This window comes from Rhipicephalus microplus, chromosome 2 (genome assembly GCF_043290135.1).
Source record: "Rhipicephalus microplus isolate Deutch F79 chromosome 2, USDA_Rmic, whole genome shotgun sequence".
NCBI classification, from domain to species: domain Eukaryota; kingdom Metazoa; phylum Arthropoda; class Arachnida; order Ixodida; family Ixodidae; genus Rhipicephalus; species Rhipicephalus microplus.
In genome coordinates this window covers 281,687,886-281,705,364 of record NC_134701.1, presented here as the reverse complement: position 1 = coordinate 281,705,364, position 17,479 = coordinate 281,687,886, and the positions used below count along the sequence as shown (strand labels likewise).

Sequence of the window (17,479 nt, the reverse complement as noted above, 5' to 3'; positions counted from 1 at the left end):
TTATATGTGTATGACTCACATCCACTGTGGGGGATCGGCCAGTCACCCACTACATAAACCACACACGCGTTACGGCACCTATTCCCTTAAGGCCACATAGCGGGTGCACAGAAAGTTCGAAAAGATTGAAGTATGCAATAGGAACAAAATGTCGCTATCACGTTCAACTTCTAAACGCGAAGCTGAAATGACCCCCAATTTTTTTGTATAAGAAAATGATGACACGTTTGATGTAAGTAGGAAAGCATCAGAAGCACTTATAAGTTAAATTACAAGTTCAAATATTGCGCGTAGTTAATAAACGCGCGCAGGTACTAGAGTTTCTTGAAAATATTGAAGTAATTTATAACATGTAGCTGCGAGGAATTTCCAAAGCACGTGAAAATCATTTGGTTCAAAGGTGTGCTCTTAACGCGTCCTTTGTGGCAATATACAAGAGTCGACACAGATATGCTTGAGTTCATTGAGTATCGATCAGTGATTGCACGCACTGGAGACGCACCATTCCGCGGAGACCAATAATGCCGCTATAGCGGAAAGAAAGAAATATTAGCGAAATAATTAAGCGAGAGTTAAAACAATAACCAAAACAAGTAACAGTGTACATTACATTAAACCGCCACACTTGAGTGTTAAGCTCCAACAAAATTCGTTGAAATGTCTTGTTTTTTCCTGTGAAAATTAGTTCATCGCATTTATTGAAGTTCACTGTGAATGAGCTTTGCTATTGTTGCAATGGCACCATTTGCCGAAGTGCAGCAGGAGGGAAAGGCTGAGGAAAGAAAAAGGCGCTACTTCTGCAGCCTTCGCCGAGATATCGGCTCCGCGCCTGAATAGGGGAATAAGAGAGGGTATTAAAGATGTCGAGGAGAGATTGCCCAAGCGGACGCAAGCCAGAAAGTGCACGCTTCTTTCTCTCTTACCCCTTTACCTCCTTTGCCCTTTTTCCTTTGAGATGTTATAGGTTACAAGCAGACAATAAACGCTTGTCTTCTGCCTGGTGACATCGACCAGTTATGTCACTGACGGCGTTTTTGGCGTCAATGTAACAGTTATTTTTGGACCACACCTGTCCTTCCCCCCCCCCCCCCCTAAGTTTCAGTGTATGGTTGTGCAACAATAAAAATAGGTATATTAGATATAAACTTTACGTGCTCGGCCACTCACGATTGCACTTCCATCTGTAAATGGGACTATAGTCCCATACAACCATACAATGCCCGGAACATACAATGCCCGGACATGTTATACCATGTCCGGGCATTGTATGTTCGCTCTCGTTGTTAACATGCTGGACAACGGAACATCTACAAATTTACCACTATGGGTACGTTTATACATGTTATACGCGTTTAAACATGTTCACACATAGTTTCTTGCCGATTAAGCTTTTCCAGGGTTTTCTGGTATAACGGAAGACACTGTACTACTCACAATATACAGTTGAGCTATACTGGTCACTTGGGACAGTTCAGTCGCAGACGTCGCTAAAAGAAGCGAAAGCATGGCAGATGAAGCAAGCACTCAATAGCTTGAGTGTCAAAATAACCACTCTGTTCTGCATGATCGTCTCTGCGCAGATGAAACCGCAGGCAACGGATGAGAGGACAGGACTGCGTCGCGGTGTGTTTTCCCGCGTTTGCGTCATCAAGCCTGTTGGGCCTGATGGCGCACCTCGTCAGCCATCCCACGATGCTGTACGCACAGAAGTGCTCAGCGATACTTCTGTGCGTCTATACGTCTCCTCGGAGGGCAAATGTTCTTCGGCTCATCAAACAAGGCACCGTCACCGCTCAAGCGTATATCGAGCCAACCGTGAAGAATGGACGTCTGACCGATGTTGTGGAAGTACAAAGCTTGTTTAGTGTGCTAGGAAAAAACAAACATCACGCGTATATTTGAAGCGAGCCGGGCTTTTTTGCCCATTTAGATCCGGTTGTAGAACAACGCTGAGATTACATTCCTGCGGTCGAGCCGCAAAGGCGACAAGCGGTGGCAGCCGACAGCTGCGCGATGGAATGCGAAACTTACTCTTCCGCCATGGCGCATTGCTTGCGCAATCAAGATTACGTCATGGTTGTTGATAGCTTTCAGCGTGACGTCAAATGCCGTTTCATATACAAACAATTGATTGATTGATATGTGGGGTTTAACGTCCCAAAACCATCATATGATTATGAGAGACGCCGTAGTGGAGGGCTCCGGAAATTTAGACCACCTGGGGGTTCTTTAACGTGCACCCAAATCTGAGCACACGGGCCTACAACATTTCCGCCTCCATCGGAAATGCAGCCGCCGCAGCCGGGATATGAACCCGCGACCTTCAGGTCAGCAGCCGAGCACCTTAGCCACTAGACCACCGCGGCGGGGCTCATATACAAACAAGCTCGCAAACAGAACAAATTATAAGGTGATTTATTTTGTTGCGCCCAGCTTATATTGTTTAATTTCATGATAGCAGCCGACCCTACAGCGTGAGAAATGTACACGCATCCTAATCCTATTTGAGTTGGTCGGAGAACAGATAAAGAGGTAATTTAGAGAAGTAAGCTTATCCCGACAATATTTTAGCCAAATGAAAACACTTAACCGATCGACTTTTACAATTTATACAAGCTATACACATCAAGAGCGCTATACTATACGATGCGCGCACACGGACGCAGTAGTCAAGAAAGAAGGCGGACTTGTTTCAGTGAGTAGAGATCACTTTTTCAGCTATACGCAAAAAAAAAAGCTCTAATAGCAAGGACGAGCGGTAAATTTGAAGCTCACAGGCGTTTGTCCCAGCGACGTTGAAGCGTGGATGCGACGTAGCAGGGGGCGTATGGATGCCAGAGCAATTAAGCAGCGCGCTGAGCGGTCTGACGTGACTCGGTGTGCGACACGAACCGCAGCGCCGACCCCAAGCAATGGATGTTGCCGTGCGTCTCGCTAAAACAATGCAGCGCCACAGAAGCTATAGGTTCGCGCCATCAGCCTCCGGAGTCATTGGTTTAGACCAATCAGCGCCGAGATATTGCTGTCTCGGAAGATACAACACAAAAACGAAGTCAATGATACCGATGACCATAAAGGCAGTTATTTTTAGACAAATATTGATGACTTGTAAAAATTCCGGAGGTCCTCCCCCCCCCCTTTTTTTTGTCTGTATTCTGAGAGCAAACAAGTTCGTGTTGAATTGCGCAAACAAGACAATGACTAAAGAGACAGAGGACGGCACACAGAGCGCACGGTGTTTCTCCATCGCTTCATTTAGTGTTAGTTTGGGTGATTCAACACTTTCCATTACGACCCAACATGCCCAATTGTCAGCTATTTTGTAGAGACATTATTTCAAATAAAGTCACAAATGCTTACAGCGGTGTCAACAGCTTACATCGTGCCGTTGTTATCGGGGTACTTTCAACGCTACCGCGGTAAAGACAATTCAAGTGAAAGCTCCTGCGCATTTAAGGGGCATACAGGGATTAAATGTCGCATATCTAGGAGCGTAGACAGACATTCTATTTCAGAGGAGGGTCAGTTCTTTTTCACTTGAGTTAAGGTTGGGCAGGCAGATGCGGTTGAAGTCCATCTTGTGCTCTATAGGCCATTCCAAATATAAATAAGTAAATAAACAAACACATAAATAAATAGGGGGGGGGGGGGTACAAGCTTGGTGTACCACGCCCTAGCTACGCCACTGGCTAGGTCGCTGTATATATGCCGTCTCTAACGCAATTATTATTATTTCTTATCATGTATTTTTTTTCTTTTACCAGTACCGTTATTCTCATCATACCTGCAATGTCACATCAAATGTTTTTTTTTCATAAAAAATTGAGACATCCACACATACGGTCGTTTCATATCTCAGCCTCTCATCCATCATTGTCCGTGTTTATCACGTGTCGCCTCTTACGATATCAGCATCGTACATCAGCGTACTCTATAGGTGAGACTTCATGAATCCCGGAGTGTTAAAAACAGAGCGTTGTTTACTGACTGATTTGTGCTGGAGAAACGCGACAATTATAAATTTTTACTGACGTTCTAAAGACTGCTCGAAATCTGAACGAAAGAAGCAAGCAAACTGTCACCGCGTTGCTCGCCAGTTTGGCCGATACGGGAGCTACGACGTCGAACCACCATTCGACGCTGCCGAACAACAACGAAGGCTCTGCGGTTCCCGCAGAGCTGCACGCATTTGCGAAAACGCGAGCCCCACGCAGGTCTCGCGCTGTACACCTCAGCTCAGGGGCTGTCACGTCCAGGGCTCCGTGTTTCGACCGCGCTGATTGGTGGCACGCAGGGCAAGCAAGCCTTGCTCGCAGAGAATCATGCGCCCGTGGCGCGCAAGCGACCCATAAAGCGCACCACGCTGCCAGCAATGCTCGGCTTGTTTCTGAGTGACCGACCGACAGGTCACTACCGGGACGTCGTTATCGGACCGCAGTCACCGGATCACAACCACCGCGACACAGTAAAAAGAAAAAGAAACGCACCTCTAGTGTCTTTCTGCGAGTGACGTCTGGGCTGGGCAAATACGGAGGAAGGAAGGAAGGAAGGAAGGAAGGAAGGAAGGAAGGAAGGAAGGAAGGAAGGAAGGAAGGAAGGAAGGAAGGAAGGAAGGAAGGAAGGAAGGAAGGAAGGAAGGAAGGAAGGAAGGAAGGAAGGAAATGGGAGGAAAAGAATGGCAGGGAGGTTAACCAGCCTATAGGTAACCGGTTTGCTACCCTGCGCATGAGATGGGGATGGGGGAGATGAAAGATAGAGAGCAGAGAGGGAACAGAGATAAACACAGCACATTCGCCAGCACACGCGCGCACACTCGGTCATAGTCCAGTCTTGTCTATTGCGGTGTGTGACATTGCTGTTACAGCCGCTTGTTCACGTCCGTGTCGCGCAGGAATTTCAAAAGAGCTGACAAATACGGAGGGCTTAAGTTATACTATCGGGGTCAGCGGCGGTCTTATCAACCACTCACACGCTGCTTAATGCTGACGCTCGCAGAGTTTCCCCGAGGAAAGGCATAAGGAAGGAAATATTCGCAGCCCCTTAACGAAACAAGAAATGCCACTCGGGGCCTTGTGAATTTGTCTAAGATGACTGTAAGGCGAAAGCCTCTTCCTACTCCTCGTTCTTAGCCAAATGTACTGATACCGGATGTTTTTCCGCACCCAGTGTGTTTATGCACTGCCTCCGGAACCAGAAGTTGCACCACACGTATAATATCGCAGCGCCTCCGCGATCAGCCCTCCTTTGACCGAGTGATGATACCTTGTGATGACATCACAGTGGTGTCACAATCAACGTGACGATGGCGTCAAATTCTGGTAGTCTGTGACGTTGCAATGACCTCACATATTTACTTCGTCGCTTGATTTTCCGCATCACTAGTATTGACGCAACCATCGATTTTTGCGTTTTCAAAAGTGTCTAAGGTATCCACCTTAATAATAAATATATCGCGAGCTTTCAATATATACATGTTGCTGAATTGAGGGACACGTCAAGCAATGCGCGTTTTTAATTGTTTACGTAACATGCTCCAAGCGGTGCGCCCTGCTAATGAGATTATCAGCCATCAGGTATTATCAGGATGGCACTTACGTGCTATATTCTTTCATCGCATCGCCATCAGCTCATCTCCAGAAAACACTTCGTGTTCGTTTATTAGCCAGATTTCTAGACGCGTGAATTCACGATCGTTCACACGGTCGATGTCCTGTTCATGGGACCGTATTGCAGCCGTCTACCACGTTCCCCCTCGTAAACAAGAAGGCTGCACAGGGGCTTCCATGCTGACCTTGATGACGTCAAGCTGACGTGACTTCCGACTAGGCGTTGTTGAAGTAGTATCTGGGCGCCACAAGACTTGTCAACTTTTATTAATAGTAAGTTTCGCTGCAAAGCACTTGTAACCACTAGGGAACCCAAGCAGGGTGCGGAACGTGTGTTCATCAGCGGGATTTCTAATCCCTTGTCACTTCGACATAATTTGCAACGTAGCGATTAAAATACGTGAGCTAAGCCGGTTTTACCCGCGGGATAACTCTGACCTACCCCTGTGCAAGCTTCCCCCCTCCTCTTTTTTTGTATGCCTGTAGCTAATAGGGACAAGACATTGCGTTGTTAGCAACTTGTAAGTATATAGTCCCACCAAATGAACATCTTAAATGCGAAGCATTTTTTAGCGAATTTGGCGATATTGAGCGTATCTATCTATCTATCTATCTATCTATCTATCTATCTATCTATCTATCTATCTATCTATCTATCTATCTATCTATCTATCTATCTATCTATCTATCTATCTATCTATCTATCTATCTATCTATCTATCTATCTATCTATCTATCTATCTATCTATCCATCCATTTATCTATGTATCTATCTATCTATCTATCTATCCATTTATCTATCTATCTATCTATCTATCTATCTATCTATCTATCTATCTATCTATCTATCTAGCCGCGTATGACTTTTAGCTCTCCTGGCCGTTTCGATAATGGTATCGATACCAAACTTAGTATGGCATAACATGACTGTATGAAGAACATATTTCACTTGTGATAACATGAAAATCATGACATGTATGTCATCATTGTCATGATTCACATTTCATGATCCTGCAGCTCTTGCGGTGGTTCCGTTCTCATGGCATGTTGCAAAACTGGTATCGTATGACAGGATTGCATGGCGAACACAGGCGCGACAGACCCCAACATGATAATTATGACATGCGTGTCATGTAACAACATGACTACATGCCAAGCTCATGAAGCGTTCGCGGGCATTTCGTAGCGTCACATATACCAAATTCGGTATTACGGTATACGCGAATGGATGACGAAGGTATGTGACTGGTGCAAACATGATAATCATGAGATGCCTGTCATGTAACAACATGACTAGATGCCACGCTCATGATACGCTAGCATCACTTATACCAAATTCGGTATTACGGAACGCGAATAGATGACAAAGATATGATATTGATGCAAACATGATAAAAATCAGATGCGTGTCATGTAACAACATGACTGCATGCTATGCTTATGATGCGCTCGCGGCCGTTTCGCTAGCTTCACATGTACCAAACTCGGTATTACGCAACGCGAATGGAAGACATGGGTAAATGACACATCCAAACATGATAATCGCGGCATGCGTGTCATGTAACAACATGACTAGATGCCACACTGATGATGCGCTCACGGCCGTTTGGCTAGCTTTAGATATGCCAAATTGGTACTACGTGACGCCAATGGATGACGAAGGTGTGTTAATGATGCAAGTATGATAATCATGAGATGCGTGTCACGTGATAACATCCCTACATGTCACAGTCAAGGCTCCAATACATTTCGACGTGACGTGGTGCGCGTGCTTGCCGGCGTTCATTTCGTCGCGTCACGCAGGCGTTGCCACGCCAGGCGCCGGTCCTGCCTTATATACACTCGCAGGCACGTGCGGCGCTGTGTTGCTTGACGCATGCGCGTTTCAGCGCGTTCGGCATCCCTCCGTTACGAAAAGAGGGAGACGCAGAGTTGTCTGGGTAACGCATCGGCGCGAAATGCAGCATGTCGCATTTCGCACTGGTTGCCGTCGGGGCGCGCCGACGGACGCTGGTCGCGCCTGGCGTCAGACTATAGAGTGCTCGCGTTTTGCCAACGTAGCGTCTTTTTTTTTTTTATTGATATGATATATAAGGAGATGTTGGCGCACCATTATGGCGCCGGCTAACCGTGCGTCGCTGTGCCCAGCATGCGCGCGCGTCAACGCTACATTAGAGTATATTAAGCCCTTGATGATGCGCTCGCGGCCGTTTTGCTAGCTCCACGTATACAAAATGTGGTGTTGCGTGACGTCAATGGATGACGAAGTATACGACTGGTGAAAACATGATAATCCTGACACGCGTGTCATGTAAGAACATGACAACGTACCATGCTCATAGCGTGCTCGCGGCCGTTTCGCTAGCTCCACATACACTAAATTTGGCATCACGTGACGTGAAAAGATGACGAAGGTAAACGACACATGATAATCATGACACATGATAATCATGACACCGAAGTCATGTACGGCATCATTTACCTCCACCTCGTGCTGTTATGCTGATTTTAAAGTGACATATAAACATTTCTCATTTCTGCTTCGCATATCATAGATTTCCACTCTACGTGGGATCTGCCAATTTTTTTTTCAGCTAGAGATTTTATTACGCTAACACAGACGGGAGCTTCGCCACGGTGGTCTATAAGGTACTCGATCGCCTGCTGGCCCGCAGGTCGCGGGGTCGAATCCCGGCTGCGTTTTCGATGGAGGCGGAAATGCTGTAGGCCCGTACGTGTGCTCAGACTTGGGTGCACGTTAAAGAACCTCAGCTGGTCAGAATTTCCGGAGCCTTCCATTACGGCGTCTGTTACAATCATATGGTGTTTTTGTGACGTTAAGCCCTACATATCGATCTAACACAGACGGGAGTATTTCGGGGCGTCTTTCTGACAGACAGCAATAATCGTCACCTTATACTTTCTTGCGTTTTCTTTCTTCAAAACTGTGCGCTCGCGAAACTTCCCCATCAAGCAAACCATGCCACGCTGATAACCATTCGCCGTTCGTGACCTGGAAGTACATGGTGCACGGCGATGACGCAAGGAAATCTCACGAGATAAATCGCGATTATTGACGGGTGGCGGCAAGACGCCTCAAGTACGTCTTTTGTGTGTGTATTAAACTGCATTAAAAAAAAAGAGCAATTGGCGTATGTACATGAGGTTGCCATGTGTTGTCCATCCTTAACTCTGGCCCTGCTCGAGGGCTTGCCTTGTTCATCTTCCTTTTTATTTTCTAATATCAGTGAAGTAGCAGAGCAAAACGTTGAACGCTTTGCATCCCTCGAGCGCGTATTGATGTGCCCCAGGGGAGCTGGGGCACACGCAAGCGAAAGGATGACAACGGGCACGCAGAAAAAAAGGGGTCGAACTGTCAAGCTCACATGTAGAGCATAACCCTCTTGCTTAAACAGTACACTTGAAGAATGCACCGTGCTAAATCTACCTCTGCGAGAAAAGCCACCGCCGCCACTGCAAGCGTTCTTCAGAGGGCGCAACGCCGCAATAATGTGGCCCGTCGCTCCGTTCGCGCTGATTTCCCCGGGGGCACGTGGCGTCCTTCGCTTCCTTTGTCTCTGACCTCCATATTGAACGTGACGCGTTGGGGGTTCTAATGTCACGTTTCTCTAGCAATTAAACTAGAACACCATCCCTACGACTCCTCGAGAATCGAGGCAACGAACGTATATTGCTCTAAAATTTTTAAGCACAACGGATTATAACGAGCACGAGTACACAGGTAGAGACGCGACAGGACTATGACATGTGGCTGTTCTTCCCAACCCCCTTTTTTAATTTTTATGTTACTTTTTCATCCCCCCCCCCCCCCCCCCAATGCCATTCTTCCTGCACAGAGTACACCATGCATCATACCGCTTATGCTATGGTGTAGTCAACATTCCTGCATTTCCCTCGCTCTTCTTCATTCCGCACTACTTCCCGTAAGCCTCGGAGTGATCTCTGCCGAGTGGCTGGTATACCGTTAGTCGATGAGCGGCAGAAAGGATCAAGTATCGAGTTAATCGCTGCCAAATACTACCTATATCGTCGCTAAGTAGATTTACCGTTTTGCTCCGAGTATTAGGCACAAAGATTAGGCGGTGAATGTCATATCACGATGCTTATCATGATACAGAGAACGGGGGCCAAGAGCTCCTCAAGCTGCCCAGAGCCGCTTTTTTCTTGGTTCCTGCCTTTGTATAGGAATTTTCACAATTGAAATAAAGAGTGAATGAATGAATATCATGCCATTGTGTCATTGCTTGATACACCACACAGGGGCCTCCACGTGAATATTTTATTGGGAAGTTGGCTGCGTAATAAATCTACATCGGGTAAACTCCACTGATTTGTTCACACAAGCAACGCTATGTGGAAGTGGGTGAACACCTCAAGTCGTAGTCAAAGGCGGTTTTCTGTGACACGACATATGACAATCGCAATGTGCTTTCTTTACGGAACGTGACCTTCCCTCGTTGTGTCACCAAAGAGCGTTGAGCTGAGTTGCGAGATTTCAGTGGAGGTTGCGAGGGGGTGCGGTATAAGAGCTCCCATGACGATTCGATTTTTAACTTGCGCATTTGCCCTCGGCGGAGCAGGATGTCAATGGGACTAACTAGACGGGGGAACTAGTGACCAGTCTCCTTTTAAGCAGCCCTCGCTTGATGCAATAATTCGCACTGAATTCTGAGCTTGTGTCTACTGTCTGCTGGCCTACCACCGCAGTGAGACACTGTATCCACACCAATTGATATCGAATCCAAACGTGCACATCGGTTAATTTTGCGGCATAGTTTATTTTGCGGCCTATCTCGAAATGAAATTTCGCCTGATATGTCACCGAACATTACTGGATTTGTAAACTGCTTGTATGCAGCGGAAGTTCAAGAAAAGGTGGCAGATTGTACAGATGCGAAATTCTTGAACGCAGGATGTCGCTAGAACCTACGTTTGGACAAGTGGTCTTGGTCTCCCTCAAGGCCGCGACTGAAGAAGGTTAGAGCGACTGTCCAAACTTTGGCCCCAGCAACAACGTGTGTTCAAGAACTTTCACATCGCTTGTGTAAGGCAGGATACTCTGAGCTCAGTAGGTACATAGTGCGTTCGTGGACGGCATCAAATGATTCCCCTTATTGTAAACGAACTGCTATGCGACATCGTTTAAGTATGTAATAAAACGGATACCAAACATTCTATGGAGTCTCCGTTACTTGTTCTCCCATGTCACACCCATAAGATGATTTCACGCGTATAAAATCTTTGAGCGACGCTAAATCCTAATGTCAAAAAGAACGCGAGAAGAACATTTGCAGATGAAAGAAAAACTTATGAAAGGAAGTGCTATTAGTGCTCTATTTCAAACATATTGTTAACAATTTGCAATGGTAGTTTAAAATGACATCTATTCCTTACAAAATTGTTCAGTCACACTCCCCTTAAGAAGGTGGTCTAATTGGGAAAACACAATGCCACACGCAATGAACGACATGTTGAGTTGTTCCATTCGGAACTCGCCAATCTGTTGGCGCTTTGTGACGCTATAATGACCCATCGTTCTGAAACACATACTGACTCTACGTTAATGGTAATCAGCGCAGCACCTGTGACATGGTTGGCAACAGAACACGCCTTGCACGCTGCTCACCTTATGCACGACGGGCAGGTAGCTCTTCTTGACCGGCTCATTCATGACTGGGTAACTCCAAGGGGCGGCTCGCCGTCCGCAAGCCTGTCAACACCGCACCGAGCAACGAATTTCGGCAAGCAGCGCGACTGATGTGGCGGCGGCGTGGATTCATGCGGTACTCGACGGGTCGCACATTCACAACTCGACTTGCGGCTCGGCGCGCGTCAGCAGCCGCTCTTTGTCGAACATCGCGCGCGCGACCGGCACGCGACGCTCCCTCTCCACTTGACGGAGGAGGAGGAAGCCTGGCTCCGCCAATCAGGCCGCTCCGCTTGGTTTTTTGTTGTGTGCGCCCACGGAAGCGCCATCTGGTGACCCTCTCCCCGGATTTTGCCGCTTTTGCGATGCATACATGGTTCACGAAATTGGGAGGACACGGTACGACGGTATACGATTGTGAACCGGCCGATTGTGTTCAGTTTATTTCTTCTTTTTTTTCTAACTTTCGCCTTCGTTCCGATAAATCGCGCCCAGTACATTGTTGCTGTTTTCTATTCGGCGTTGTCCCATGCTCTCGGCACCTGTGCTGGACTCGCTGGCTTATAAATGCGAAGCATTACTTTGCGTACTGCAAGCACTTTTGCTATCTATCTATCTATCTATCTATCTATCTATCTATCTATCTATCTATCTATCTATCTATCTATCTATCTATCTATCTATCTATCTATCTATCTACGTCTGGTTGCTCTCATTATCACCCCATTAACTTGGAGTGCACCAAAATTAGTTCGGGAGGGCATGATCGTTTCCCGAATACAACTCGCTGGTCATGACATGAATAATGTCACCAAACAATTCCCCAAACGTCGTCAAACAATTCCCCAAAAAAACAGTGCCACATACGCGGGGGCGGGTATGTGCCACAGATGTTAGACATATTATAATTACCCCGGCAGAAACGGCGAGAACACACTTGGGTAAACTTTCACGTTTGAGCCTTAAGAAAAAGCTCCCATCGGCAGCTTTGACCGGGCGAATGCAAACGATAAATGTCAGTGTCCCAGCAGGAATCGAACCCAAACATTCTGCGTGGCAACGAACTGTTCTACCATAAAACCACGCCAGGCCTAGGATATACTTTTCAAATAGACCCTAATGTTCGTGTAACGTCAATGGTGGTTCCAGTACCACCTATAGAATTTTATAAACATCACAAATATATACTCCTATGATAGAGCCATCATGTCGGACTAATGTAAATCATATAGTTAGGCGCCATCCACTTAAGTTGATTAGTGTAGCAGTGTTGAGGCCTACATATACTCGCGAGCACCAGTGGAAACACCAGCGCTTTATATCAGCTTACCCTTTCTGGTGATGCTAATATCCATGTTGTAGACGGCATCGTTTCGCAACTGTAAACAACTGCTAACATAAAACATACGCGTCATTTTGGCATATATGTGTGCGTGGAATTTTACCTATACTATAGCGCCAATTCACAACGCCTTGCTCGATTAAAAAAGAAATGTAAAACACATTCACCTTCCATCCGCATGCTCCGCATAGCATCGATTCGAGATGTCGATATGCCTCCGCTTGGCTCCGTGCCAAACAATGTCGCATAAGAAGTTCTTCGGTGGCTGCATGCTTTGCATGACATCGATTCCTGAGATGGCGGCGGCTGCATTTCCGATGGAGGCGGAAATGTTGTAGGCCCGTGTGCTCAGATTTGGGTGCACGTTAAAGAACCCCAGGTGGTCGAAATTTCCGGAGCCCTCCACTACGGCGTCTCTCATAATCATATGGTGGTTTTGGGACGTTAAACCCCACAAATCAATCAATCAATCAATCAATTCCTGAGATGAGTAAGATGTGCCTGATTGCTGTTTTCTGCCCGTTCTTTTTAATATTGTCTTTTTGGTCTCTAAGTTAGCCACCAATCGGTCACACGACAAATTGTAGTTATCAGCCAGTCATAGAAGTGTAGGGGCTCTATTTTGCCTCTGCGTTTACGTAAGCTGTACTGAAAAATATTATTTCAGTGCAAAACAAGCCATCCCGCTCACCACGTGCAACGGTCGTTTAGCCGTGGCACGTGTGACGTTATGTGCTGCATGGAACTAACCATCGTCTTCTACCGAAATTTTCAGCTGCTGCGAATTATTCGGTTTCAGTGCCAAGCTAAAGGACGCTTAAATATCTGAGTGCAACGCGCAGCTCAACACGCAACAATATCGTTCAATGGAACGCAGACGCTCGCACGCACAGCAAGCTGCTTGTATCTTCATGGTTCACATGTGCTTAAATGTTGTCTCTCTCTAAGTTAGCTCATGCATTTATAAAAATAATATATTTATATATTAAGTGTACTACCAAATGCATGAGAACAATAGTATACGTCAGCGTATATGGATGAACGTGCAAAAATAAACCCACTTAACATACATTATGATCGGACAATTGGGTGGCTATTTCTAATAAACTGAGAAAACGTTTGTGATATGCGGGGCAATGTACTGCATAGAGGACGCCAATAATCGTCACAAGCTGCATATTACGAAACTATAGTTCTCAGCATCAGAAAAGTTGGGTCTCAGGTTAGGAAAGTTGGGTAAGTTTGCTTTTTTCTCTTTCTTTCTTTCTTTTGTGCAACACTGATAAGATTTAATATTTGCCTTTCAATATACAAGGTAAACATACTGCTTATGTTCCTCATGGTGTATGCCTCGCAACGAAAGTTGGCGTAACACGGGATTTCCGAAAAAGGCTTAATGGTCTGCAGGAACAAACTTTAGTTGTAATTCGGCTGGTGGCAGCTTTTGTTACTTACGCAGTCATGCATTGAATTATGATTATGCGAAATAAGCACTAAAAAAGCAGAAATGTACACTTGCCATCAAGCCCACGCCCGTAAACTTTTATGTATCACCTGCAGGGCGTACGTGTTCACATGAGAGTGTGTTTGTTTGAACGTGTGCGCATGTTATTTGGTTGCGTTGCGCGTTTTATCGCTCCTCCGTTGCTGCTGCTGCTTGTCGTTGTGCGTTAATTTACTTGCGTGTATCGGCACCTTACGCCTTCGAACCTCTTATTTCCGAGATTTCCCGGTAGTCACTGGCATCCGTTCTCGCACACATCGACAATAGCCAAATGTCTGTGGACACTATTCTTTCAAGTTCCCCCGTCAGAAGACATTGCAACAGAAGGCGACAAAAGCACCGTTGAAATTCCTATACGCGACACGGACTTGAACAAGCGGCTGTAACAGCAATGCAACACACCACAAAAGACAAGACTGGACTATGACTGAGTGGGCGTGCGTGTGCTGCCTAATGTGCTGTGTTTATATCTCTTCCCTCTTTCCTATCCATCTTTCATCTATCCCATACCCCTCCCATGCACAGGGTAGCAAACCGGCTGCCTATAGGCTGGTTAACCTCCCTGCCGTTCCCATGCGCAGGGTAGCAAACCGGCTGCCTATAGGCTGGTTAACCTCCCTGCCGTTCTTTTACTCGTATTTCCCTTCCTTCCCGGTAGTGGCCCTTTTCTTTTTAAGACCGAGCAACACCGCTTCTGGAGATACTCTCAATAATTATTCAGAGGTACGCAGTCCCTACAAAAGCAAAAAAAAAAGATAAATACACGTGGTTGCTTGGGCGAGTTGGTACGAAATGATTCACATAAAAATATGTGAATAAATACACGCCCATTGGCTCTCATATTGGCTCGTTTAGAATCAATGTACGACACACTCGGAATTACACGCTGTAGTCGGCGCTCTCTTGGCTCTCAAGTCTAGCGCGAACAAGCACCAGGCATGGCAAATGAAAAATATCAACAACAAATAAGAGACACGAATGCCTATATAGGTCGCGCAGTCTCCCAAGAATGCGGCTGCGACTCGCTTCATATCACATCGTCATGAATGGAGTTTTTAACAAACACTTCCCCACTAAGAACGTATGCGAGCGTCTGGTATCTTAATAAACGGCTTAATAAGACACCAGACGCTCGCATGCGTTCATAGTGCGGAGGTGTTTGTTAAGAACGCGGGGGTGACGACAGAACCTCATTTTGCCGCTATATAGCTGACATCAGAAGGTACATCTCAGCCGCTTCGTTGAAAACTTCTGGGCCATTTATTCCCTTTCCTTTAGGGTTCTGGTCCAATGTTAATGCGTTATGGTTAAATATTCCAGGAACTGCGACCCAAGCAAGCTCTTTCGTGCCATCGAGGCGTATATATATATATAGTCTTGTAATTTCAAGAACCATTGCATGATCTGTAAAGGCACCTCACTATGCACGCTCAGTTGTATTTATTTATTTATTTACTTATTTATTTATTCATAGCAAACATAAAAGTTCTTTTTTATGATATATAAGGAGATGTTAGCGCACAATTATGGTGCCGGCTACTTCTTAGCCCTTGAGTGAAACTTGAACAGGTATCTTAAAGTAAAACATACAAAGCAGTGCATGAGAAATAGAACACTCGGGCACAGATATGCAAAGATACACTTATACGCACATATCACAACGAAATAGTAAGGTAATGTTCGAAAGTCAAATAATTAAGTCTCTGATTATGTCATTCGTTAATATTCGGTCCAACCAGCACAAAATGTTCGGTCCAACCAGCACAAAACAACAGAGCACATGCCTGGTCCTTATGAAGATCTATTCCCTCGTGTGTATACATGATAGTCGACCCGTCATTCACTTCAGTACACACATATGATGGGTGGCACGTGATACTCCACATAATAAGTACACGTGTTATACAAATGAAAGTTCGCTTCCTGATGGTTTGCTGTAGAGAGGTTAACGTTTGTACACATTCTCGGCTAATCCATTTCTATAACATCAGGTTCGATCACGGCCATGGCGATCGCATTTGGATGGAGGGCAAAATAGAGGCCCATGTACTAGCACGATGTCCAGGCAAGCTAGAGAACAACCAGGATGGTCGAAATTTCCGGGGCCCGCCATTACGACGTCTCTCATAATCATATTGTGGTTTTGGGGTGGAAAAGCTAGATATTATTGTTGGTTTTTTTTATAACATAGTGATGACGCGATTGTACGAGGGCATCAGCGAACGCAACGGCCACTTAAAGCGCTGAGAAAAGGGGAATGTAATCCCATTCGCGAAAGGTCTTCGGGACCAACACGTGTTACAGAAGCGTGCGCTGGGTCGGGGACGTACTTCATATCCGTGCCGTAATGTAGCGCATAATGTTGCAACTAAGGTGTCTACAAACGTAGGTTGCAACATCGCTCTCTAGTCAACAGCGAGCACTCTTACCCGCCGTGTAGGAAAACCGATTTAGCAATGTCGTGTTGGATGCAAAACGAAGCTCCCTGCTTCAGCGATTGCTGCGGCGTGCTCTTTTTGAACGTGTACTAATTTAGTGCTAAGTGTCACCGCGTTCTGCGTAGCAGAACATGTCGTAAGTCGTATTGCATGCGTCAGCTCATTTGTGTCCACGGAGAAGCCACAACGAGCGCTTTTCTTCTGAGTCGCCACATGAGCGCATCATTCACATGCTGAAACTGAGCAGTCTGTGGCAGGAGGAGGCCACCAAGGGACAAGAGAGAGAGATAAAGATGCAAGGAAAGGCAGGGAGGTTAACCTAACAACCTGAAACCTGAAGTGATAACCTGAAAGCTGAAGTGTTAACCTGAAAGTGACAAGAGTTCGCAACACTCGAAAGTGCTAACCAAGACCGCTTAAAAACTCGAGAACGCGACCAAATGCAGTCGCACGAGCCGGGCATGCCGAGACACGACGCGGCAGAGGCCACCGAAAGCGCGTTCGGGACCGACCGCTTGCAGAGAGGACGCGTCGGCGGGCTCTTTTGAGTTCCCGGAGGTTGGGCATTGTGGAGGGGGGGGGGGGGGGGGGGGCTTGAGGGGACCAAAACCCCGGCTGATGGCTCCCCGCGCGATCGTGGTGTTGTTGTCGGCAACGCGCACACCCCTCGCTCCACCAAACCCACAAAGGACACGCCAGCAGCCTGTCGGAGAAAAAAAATAATAATAGACAAACAAAGGAAAGGGGGAATACGCCTTCTTTGTCGAGCGGCAAGCAGCTTTCGCACGAGCGCGCGCGCGGTAACGGTGCAAAAGTGCACCGGTTCCCCCCCCCCCCCCCTCTTCTCTGCCCCCGGCCGCCGTTATAATAATACCTCTCCGTGAAAGCACGGCGCCCTTAACTTGAAGGCGCACGCGCACG

General features: G+C 46.5%; 1 protein-coding gene across 1 annotated transcript in view; it reads right to left on the bottom strand.

The window, feature by feature from the left end:
* The window catches only part of LOC119179924 (sodium/potassium-transporting ATPase subunit beta-1), a 62,129-nt gene extending 50,653 nt beyond the window's left edge, over positions 1-11,476 (bottom strand). The window contains exon 1 of the mRNA XM_037431048.2: positions 11,254-11,476. Within this exon, the coding sequence (XP_037286945.2) occupies positions 11,254-11,298 (45 nt within the window). The 5' untranslated portion in view covers positions 11,299-11,476. The remainder of the gene's footprint in view (positions 1-11,253) is intronic.
* Positions 11,477-17,479: the final 6,003 nt, after the last annotated feature.